This window comes from Oculina patagonica, unplaced genomic scaffold (assembly GCF_052425735.1).
Source record: "Oculina patagonica isolate OP01 unplaced genomic scaffold, crgOcupat unplaced549, whole genome shotgun sequence".
Taxonomy (NCBI): Eukaryota; Metazoa; Cnidaria; class Anthozoa; order Scleractinia; family Oculinidae; genus Oculina; species Oculina patagonica.
The window spans coordinates 1-9758 of record NW_027558416.1 but is presented as its reverse complement, the minus strand read 5'-3'; the positions used below and the strand labels follow the sequence as shown (position 1 = coordinate 9758).

General features: G+C 38.2%; 3 protein-coding genes across 4 annotated transcripts; 1 reads left to right on the top strand and 2 right to left on the bottom strand.

Moving 5' to 3' along the window:
- Window positions 1-713: 713 nt before the first annotated feature.
- On the bottom strand, window positions 714-2307 carry LOC144640901 (putative serine/threonine-protein kinase DDB_G0281745). Its single transcript, XM_078499960.1, has 2 exons — window positions 2014-2307; window positions 714-1538 (listed from the first exon to the last, which is right to left on the bottom strand). The coding sequence occupies exons 1-2, from the start codon at window positions 2305-2307 to the stop codon at window positions 714-716; spliced, it is 1119 nt and encodes a 372-aa protein (XP_078356086.1).
- A 233-nt stretch (window positions 2308-2540) lies between these two features.
- Window positions 2541-8411, top strand: LOC144640899 (uncharacterized). Its single transcript, XM_078499956.1, has 13 exons — window positions 2541-2750; window positions 3462-3600; window positions 3933-4048; window positions 4378-4612; window positions 4826-4937; window positions 5293-5408; window positions 5697-5869; window positions 6039-6174; window positions 6422-6630; window positions 6955-7158; window positions 7705-7726; window positions 7802-7953; window positions 8172-8411. Exons 3-13 carry the CDS (start codon window positions 3956-3958, stop codon window positions 8409-8411), a joined length of 1692 nt encoding a protein of 563 aa, XP_078356082.1. The 5' UTR covers window positions 2541-2750; window positions 3462-3600; window positions 3933-3955.
- On the bottom strand, window positions 8272-9630 carry LOC144640900 (uncharacterized). Of its 2 annotated transcripts, none has more exons than XM_078499957.1 (2): window positions 8633-9630; window positions 8272-8371 (listed from the first exon to the last, which is right to left on the bottom strand). In XM_078499957.1, the coding sequence occupies exon 1, from the start codon at window positions 9531-9533 to the stop codon at window positions 8634-8636; it is 900 nt and encodes a 299-aa protein (XP_078356083.1). In that variant the 5' UTR covers window positions 9534-9630; the 3' UTR covers window positions 8272-8371; window position 8633. The 2 variants fall into 2 exon arrangements, with proteins under 2 accessions (XP_078356083.1, XP_078356085.1); XM_078499959.1 differs by having other exon boundaries at window positions 8326-8371; window positions 8712-9630.
- Between the last annotated feature and the right edge of the window lie 128 nt (window positions 9631-9758).

Genomic DNA, 9758 nt, shown 5'->3' with positions numbered 1-9758 from the left:
GCTTTTGAGGTTGTTGAGCGGTAGATGGCAAAGAACTGATGCAATAAGACATCTTGCCAGCGCTTCGCCAGTGGAATAAAGTGTACAAATTTACCTTTTTGCATGTTGATCTTATTTCAAAGCAGAAAATGCTAACTCTCCTGAACATGGATTGCAGTATCTACCTCTGATTTGCGAGAAGGATGGGTAGTGAAAAAGATGTCAACAATCATGAATGATCATTGTCATAAAGTGTCTTTGAGGATACCCCTGCTGAAGAGTTATTAAATGGCTTCCTGACACATCAACAACCACACAAGACTGCTGTTCGGCGAAGGCCCAACAGCTGCAAATTAAATCACATTTTATTTTGGGAATTCATTTTACAGCAGTGCTTGTGAAACAAAATATAAATTAAGTTCAAGTTGTTGTATTCAGATAATTTACAGTTTTAAGTTGTCAGAAATGATCTACGCAGATGCAGCTGTTATTGTTTTCACTGGCTGCCAAAAGATGACTGCATCTTTGCAGTGAGTTTCCTAAAAATGACTGCATTTTGAAAACCCAATAGTGAATTCAATAAAAAACTGAAACTGCCTGTCATTTCAACACATTTGAATCGTGTGCCCTCAAAACTGTGGTAAATTATCTCTTTGCCGTTGCTTATGGATTGAAGCACTTTCGAATTTTTGTACTTGTGTTTTATACAATAAGGTATTTTCTGGGAACTGAATTTATATCTTACAAAGGAATGCATTTCTTTCAAGCTGTCTAAGAAGGTAAGAAATTGAACATCTAAATTTGGGATTTTCTTCCAAGCATTTCCTTTGTCCTTCAAGAAAACAATTCTCAGAAGGAATGGTATCACTGACATCAGACATAACTACACCAAACGAAAATATATCAGAAGCAAATGAAGGTGGCTGGCCAAGAGGTATTTCTGGAGCAATGTGTCGATACTTTTTACGATATTCATCCTGCTGAGGCTTACTTAGACACTTCTTTTTGGAAACTGCCTCAGAGACTTCAATCGTCTTGCCAAAATCAATGAGCATTGGATGAAAGCCAGTATGCACCGTAGTCAGGAGAATGTTATCAGTTTTGATATCACGATGGAGAAGTTGTTTCATGTGAAGATATTGCAGAGCTTGGCAAAGTTCAAACATTATCTTGCCTGCACAGTACTTTGTGAGGGTTATGGCATGACTGCGAAGTGCCTGATACAAAGTACAGGAGTGATTTTTAATACCATAAAAATAGGACACTAGAAAATAAGGCTTTGTTGTCAGATTCACACCAAAGATGTGAGGAATTGATGGATGGGAGCATTTTTCCATTACAGCTGCTTCATGTCGGATATCGTCTAAGGTAGACAGTTCGTTGTACTTCTTTATGGCTACTGGAATGCCTTTGAAATACATTTTTTCACACATTCCAAATACACCATGTCCAAGATGTATTTTAGTAACTTTGCCATCCTTGTCTTTTGGAGGCATTAGGGCATTTCCAGAAATTTCTGGCAAGCTTCCACAAGAAGTGGTTCTTTGTAACATGAAAAGCTAGGGAAAAGTGAAATTAAAATAGCATTATTTTTCAAGTATAAAAGTACAAAAGTAGCAACAGCTACTGTGTGTTTATGGGGGGGGGGGGGGGTTGGGATTGTCAGGGTGCACATACATTTGAGATTTCTAATTTTTTCAAAGAGAAAAAAATTTTGTTTTTTGACTATTATTATTATTATTATTATTATTATTATAATTATTATTATTATTATTTCTTTCAATGATAATTTTAATAATAAAAGAATAAAAAATAGTAAATGCTAATTCAAAGAAAATTTCAGCAAATTTGACAAATGGACAAGCATTCCATCCAGGGGTTATAGCACTTATCCCAGCAATTTTCTAATGTGGAAATTGGGACACGCTCTTGCAGTGATGGACCACAGTTCACATGTTTGGCAGTAAACTACCCCCATCCTACCTGCTCAAAATACAACAATGTAACAGTTTAGCCTTCACGAGTACTACTCACCCTAGAGTTGGTTCCAAACCTTGAGCCGATCGATAGGCGGTTCGCCTTTGCCTGTAATGTTTTATGGGCTGCGTTCATTTGTCGCCACTTGGAATAATATTTCCTTGCAAGGGCAAGGTACCTATCTTTTTGAATTATCGCCTTTTGCAAGCGGTTGGATGCGGACTGCTCTTGACTCTTTCTTCTCTGAAGCCGCTTGCGTTTCTTTCTGTCTTGTCGCATACGTCGCCGCTCAGCAAGAGTATTTTCTCGCCACCGAAAAGAGCTCGATTCGTCGGTCTTCACAGCCTCCATGTTGTAAATATAAAATTACCTCTTGAAAATACGCGGGAAGGCGGGAAACCATTGTTTCGATGTATGACGTACGTCGGAAGGATCGGAAGAGTCAAATGAAAACCTGGGAACTAGGCAATTTTCTCCTCCACAGGCTTCTCGCAGGCTTCTTTGTTCACTCAGCAAAGGTCTGGGACTGGGAAACTCGCCATTTGATTGGATAACTTCAAGGCAAAGAAGAAACAACATGGCGGACGAAGAGAAGGATTTCTGTGACAGTCTGTTGTAAAAAATTGTGAAAAATAGGCTGTTCGCGGGTTTGACCCAGTTCTACAGTCCAAAATTATTTTATTCAATGTCTTATTTTGCTGATTTTAAGGTTTTTAGTCTTATTTACTAACAATTTTGTTACTTTTTGTGCTTTTTTCGGTAGCCATTCATTAAAGTAAACTTGGGCAAGAAGGGTAAGTTAAGACAGCTTTGCGATCCTTTTGCGCCATTTTTAGATTTACCCGGTTGGTAATCGGAGACAGAGCATATAAGAATGAAGCCTCTTAACATAAATTATAACTTCGCGCCTATTTTGAAGCTTAAACTAGGCGGCAAAATCTTCGGATCTAGTGTCGGTTTTGCAATGGAGGGTTTAATGTGCGATTTTTGGCTGCCTGGTGGAAATGCTGTAAAGCGGCAGCGGGTTTTTAATCCCTCTTTTCAAATAGGAGAGGCTAGAAACGCACCTATACAGCAATTTGGCCAGGTCTCGCCTAATTTTTTCAGTCAATTTCAGGCTGCTCTCCAAGAAAATGCCCTTCTCAAGGAAAAGATCTCTAATCTGGAGAAGAAAGCAGCACAAAATAATGTCAAGGCATTTGGAGAAGGAAAACCTTTTGCTAACCTCAGTCCTGACAGGAAGAGGCACAGAAAAAAGGAAATTAGGGACTTTTTACTTGCCTCTGCACAAAAGCTACCCACTGATTGGGTTTTAGAAGAGGTAACTGAGGGTGATCTTTCCAATGCTTTCTAGAAGTCTGAAATGTGTAACTAAAGGCTAAAGTATAATAGCTGAAAGCTTATATTTCTTAAACTTTTTAACCAGAGAACGTTTTTTCCTTTTTTTATTATTAATGTCATTTACCAATCACTGACTTAGTTATCTTCTATTTTCATTTTTGAAGGCAAAGTTCTGGGTGAAAAGCCAAGGAAGAGTCGTCCTGAAATACAACCAGGAGCAGGCAAAACAAAGGAATGTACTCATAAATGATTGTGTACAAGTCCAGAAAGCCCTTTGGGCAAAAGATAAAGCTCTGTTAAATGGTAAGAATATTACAAAACAGTGACAGAATCGATGCACTGATCAAGAATAAAACAGTCAGAGGAGGCAGTAACAACTTAACAAAATGACCAAAGCTTGTCAGCAAGGATTGCAGCTTGCATATTACAGCATTTCTCTGATAAAGAACTGTGCCATCTCTAAAAGGCACAATTTTATTTGCTGCTTTGAACATATATTCAATGTACTGATCATTTGTGAATGCATTTGGCATATTAATTTCCTTTCCTGCATAATATTTCCTTATGTCAAGCTTGATAAAGGGTAGGTACAGTTACAAATACATAATTATATTTTGTTAATAATGCACTTGCAGATGCAGGCTACCATGAGTTGAAAATGGTCCCTGGAAGTGGTCTTCCCTCCCTCACAAGGCTAAAAAAGGAGCGAAAAAAACAAAATGGTGAAATTCCCATAGAACCTATTCGCACGGTAAGCGTTATAATCATAACCAGTGCACTGTATGTATTGATTTAGAAGCTATCCGTGTTACATACATATATACACCAGGGGTGAATTTTGCTCACATGGGAGGGAGGAGAGACTCTCCTGAGTTATAATGATCATGGTATATTTTCTCTGTGTCTTAATTCCTAGTAAACACAAGGCATGTACAATATTAAACTCATAAGCAAACAGTATGTGCAGCTACATGTCTCATGTTTATATTCCCGGTAAATTAATTATTCGACATAAGAAGAGATCTCATGTAACTCTTCTTTACAATGACAGTTGACCAATTTTTTGAAATTATTTTTTAGGCTCTAAAAGGTGACGGCTGTCAACGAAAAATCACACATATCTTGGAATATCTTCTAGGAATGAAGAGCTTCCAAGATATGTTTGATGGTGATGTCGAACCCACAATCCGTCTGCGTTTTGCTGGTGATGGACGCAAGACCTCTAAAAAGATTGGGACTGTTATGGCTGTCTTTTCAGTCTTAAAAGAAGGCATCCACAAACCAGACTACCAATACAATGCATGTCTGTATAATGGTATGTACACTGTTTTCCACTTGTCTACCAAGAAATGCAGGCGAAAGATATTCATGCCTTGTATTGTGAACATAGCAAACAGTCCCCAATCCCTGTTAATTAAATCAGTGAAAGTGTTAGCCACATTCTGTTACTGCCACATTTCTGTAAGTTGCAGATTAGCTACAGTATGTTACATGTTATGTATTTATGGATATTCTCGCTTTCCTTTAGGCAAGGAAGGCTACGAGGAACTGACATCATGCATGAAAGGTGTCTTTCAAGAAATGAAAGATCTTGAAAGAAATGGACTTTCATTTAATGGCCGTCATTTTAAAATCGAATGGTAAGTTTCCAAGTGGTTGTATAACTGCTGTAGACATTAATTAAACAAAAAAGAGCTTCACATTAAGTACATGTATGTTGTTTATCAGGCAGTATTGGGATGGTGGAGTGGAAAGGCACTTAATTTCAAGGCTTAACCTTGTAGCAACATCATCAGTATAATTATTTTCAGTTTAGTGGTGGTTTGTTTTCATCTTTCCTACTAGTATATCTTTGCCCTGTATAAATGCTTAGCAGAATTTCACCTGGAGGTTGCAGTGTCAGCGCAACTTTAAATTAACTTCTTGACACAGATATAATTTGTGATAACTATCATAAAGACTTATTGTAGTTGATTTTGTTTCCCTTTTTATTAGGTTGCTGTGCAGTGATTGGAAATTCCTGGCCATACTACTGGGGCTATCAGGTGCAAAAGCAAGATACTTTTGCATCTGGTGCAAGTGTTCCAAGGATCAAATACTTGATTTTTTGAGTGAGTTTTGTGACTTGCATATTTATACTAGCAATTAGATTCTGAATGGATTAAGTAACTATCAAGATTGTGGTGAAATGCTTATCATATGATTGTTTTTGGAATATACTTAACATGTCAATAAAAATAGCTGTGAATTGAGGATTAAATAACCTACAATGTACAATTTTGTTGGCTTTACTATACATGTAACTCAGTGAACCGAATACTTGCTAGGAAAGTACTTTCAAATCTTGTGTAAACATTCCTATATTCCTCTTAGTTTATTAAAATGTTTTGAACTTTCAGTTCATCACTGGGGTATCTCTCGCAATCATGAGGATATTCCAGCATTGTTACAGAAGAGCGGAGAGGAATGCATGGGACACAACAAGATGCCCTTGGTCCATATCCCATTTGACAGAGTGGTTGTGGACACCTTGCATCTCTTTCTTAGAGTTATGGGGAAGCTTTTTAATCAGGTATATTCTTTCAAACACCTTTTTTAATAAATAAATAAATAAATAAATAAATAAATAAAAAACAGCACTAGATTTAATACATGTACCAGCTCTGTCATAGCTGGGATGTATATTTATAAAATGCATTACTTACATAATTGGTGAAATGTATTTATTTGAATTAATTCAGGTTGTCAATTGGGCAATAGAGCAGAAGAGAGAGAGGGATATGGAAAAAGCAATGAGGGAAATTGGGGTGTGCTTCCAGTTTTTTGAAGTACGTGGCGATGATGGAAAGTCATCAATCAAGTGGTCAAGCCTTGATGGTTAGTGTACACCTTTCATTGATTCCCTTGCATTAAGTATCTTGGTACAGGGAAACCCAATACAATATTAAAGGGCATTATTTAAGATTACATCCATTTTGTAAATCAGTATTAATATACAACTTTTCTAATGTTGGGTGTTCTTCAAGCAATTTAGGATAAATGTAACATGCTTTCAAGAAACCCCTCTGGTCTTTAATAAGAAATTTTTAAGTGACTTATTCCTTGGTTCTGATTTGATTTCAAGGTAACGAGTTGAATGTTGTTTTAGAGAAGCTTAATCTAAAAGCTTTTCTAAGCAACATGGCAGACAAGTCACTATCAAGACTTGATGTACTTAACAAGCAGTCACTTGTTAGGCTTTGTAAGGGGCGAGACCTTCCTGTCACTGGCACGAAGGAGGTACTTAAGAGTTGTTTAAAGGACTGGATGAAGAAGAATGGTGTTTCCACACTTGTAAGTACAGTGTACATGTATGTAAAAATGATAATCAACTAACATACTTTCTACACAGCACTTAAGTAATACATTTCTTAATGTTCACTTAATAAAGGGAAAAGGATGCTCTCTGTTCACGTTTACGTTTCAGCCATTTCAGCCTTCTTCAGGAGCATTTAAACTGTATAATAGTTATAGTTACTTTTACTATGGTAGAAGCTAAAAGATACACTTAAAAGGAAATATTTTATATACAATAAAAAAACAACAACACAAAGGAAATATAATTGAAAGTTTAGATTAAACTATTTAATGCCAGTTTCAATTGTTTATCCTGTTCAGTTTCCAGATGATCCTGATCCAAGCACCACAAATCCCCAGGCATGCCTTGACGTTGACAAAGTTGTTGACTTGTGGAAGGATTTTCACACCCTGATGCTGGCTCTGAGGGCTAACCCTGGAGATGGACATTACATGTCTCCACAAACATTTCACCAGCATGCTAAACAGTGGGCACAAAACTTCAGATGTGTAACATTTGATGAGGTAAATTGTAGTTGTGTTCTGTGATTATAATACAATTTCGTCAAAGTAGCAGACGGCCTTCCTCCTCCTGAAGTTAAAAAATATATTATTGTCAATATGGTTTAATACCATTTAGAATGTACCATGCAAGTGACTATTGCATTATGCATGCTCTAATTTGCTTTCAAAAATTGTATTTGTATTTTTTTAATTTTTCTTTCATGTTCGTTAATATTATTTGAAACAGAGGTGAAACAAAAATCACACTGGTACGAAAATTTTAAACCAAAACTAAATTTAAACCATAACATATATACTAAAACAATAACTATTATATGCCTGGGTGTTGATAAATAGTGTTCAATGTACATGTTATTGTATACATTTACTTTGCTGCTTCACGTCAGCAAATATCCACCACTATTGACTTCTACTGTGGTACATAACTGTTAATTATTCTTTTATTTATTTATTTTTACTTAATTGAAGCGTGTAATCATCAAAGCTCCATGTAATAAAAAAACTATTTTTCTTACATATATATATATATATTTTTTTCTCCTTTAGGATGTAACCCCCTATATTCATGGTGAGTTGACTGAATTAATGATTTTACTTTTTGAAAAAGCAAAGCCCCTAATTTAGCTTTTGTTTCCTTCTTCAGTTCTTGTTTACCACTGTCATCAGTTTCTTGAGAAGTATGGCGTAATCCATAACCTCAACTGCCAGCCAGTGGAAAACAAGAACCATCTCCAGTCACAGGCCTTTCATCGGGGGTCACAGAAGGGAGGTAGAGGCCACAAGTACACGGTTCAGGTGATTGCTAACTACAATGTTCATGTTCTTACCATTGTGTTTAAAAGTCCCAATCCCATCCAGAGGGGAGTGGAGATACTCCTAGCCACTTAATGTTTCAGAGACCGGTATAAGGTCTGGCTCTCAAGGCTTTTCCCCTTTACCGTTACCTAGCGATCATTTGCTGTTTCTTGGTTCTTGTATCAGCACTTAACCAAAAACTTCACTTTTGTTGCTAGGTCATGGAACGAGAGAACAGGATAATGTTTGCTCGAAAGCATGGCCTCGAGCGTAAGAAAAGGGTGTACACCCACAGGAAGCGAGCCCTTCTTGAAAGTGTGGTGCCTGCCAACACGAATGATGATGATGATGATGATGATGAAGACCCTGTGGTTGTCCGGGAAGTGGAGGAGGAGGAGGAAGTGGAAGCTCAGACAACCTACAGAGTGTTCAATGAGGAAGATGAAGAAGATGGTTAAATTGTGTTCAACAAATTCAAAACGGCTCCTTTAGGAGCCACCCAAACTAATAAAGTCAGTGAACTACAGTTGAGATTGATAAGAATGTTTCTATGACTAAATATATTTCAAAAGGGATGCAATATGTTATCTGAACGATATTATGGTAACACTTTGTTTCAGACTTCTAATTTAAAAAGTTCCTTTTGCTTTTCTCACTGCCTATCTATTGCCACACCAACCTCATGTGATAGCTACATCTATCCACAGTATCTCTAAAAAATGAAAGATAAAATAACAGAAAAAACAAATTATAATTACCTGCAATCTGTTGAATCTCCTTTTACAAAAACTTAGTTCCAGCCAGGGTGGGCCAGGAATCATGATCTTTTGTGGCGAGCATAATGTTGGACGGTCGTTTTCGCCTCGCCACATGCAGCGTGGGCACGCACTGTGGTCAAAGTCAACCCTAGTTTTGTATGACCACTTTATCCCAACAGGGTGGGTAGGGTCAACCTCGCACACAGTGGACGTGCTGAAGCTGCGTGATCCCCAGCCCACCCCTAGCACAGGGTCGAGCTCCCCCCGAGTAGCCTGGAACTTGACGTTTTGACGTCCAGTGCCATCGGCCTCTCTAATGTCGAAGTTAAACTTCCCCTCTCCAAAGCAACGCAAGAAAGCCGCTTTGGGGAAGGGAAGTTTAACGTAAGACCTCCTAGCCCTTCCGCGGTCAGCATTTGGCGTTGCACGCTGTGCACCAAGCTCATCAAATATAGCTTGCCGAATGCTGAGCCTGTGCTCGTCATTAGGGTCATAGGCTGGCACCAGATGTCTTGCCAAGCTCGAACTATCGGGATTCGCTTGGTTCCGTTCGAGGAAAGATCTTAGCTCCGGGTTTGACCGAAGATCTATCCATGAGTCAAACTCGGAGCTATAATTTTTCCACCGAACGAGAACCTCCTGTGTATCCTCTTCTCCGCGGAGATCTAACACGTCTTCCACCTCCCAGAGCTGGTTGGGGTCTTCATTTTCTTCGCCTGCTTCATCGTCCGTAGAAAAGTCTTCCACAAAGTCCTGATCTCTCGCCGCCATGATGATAATCTGGTTGCGTGATACTTCTTGGCGCAATTGCGCCACAATCATTATTTAAAGTGCACTGGTGACAGATCTGAGGTATAGGTTTTCGCTCGTCTGTCGGTTAAGGCAATTGATATTCAACCTAATCCATTTACTTAATGTGCAAAGCGGCATCGTGTATCATTGAATTTTGAAAGGATTGTTGACAGAATACGCAAAGGTCCTAATCTTTAGATTCCTTATAAGGAATGTGGCCGGCCGACACGGCGGCACATGGAAAAGTTTGATACG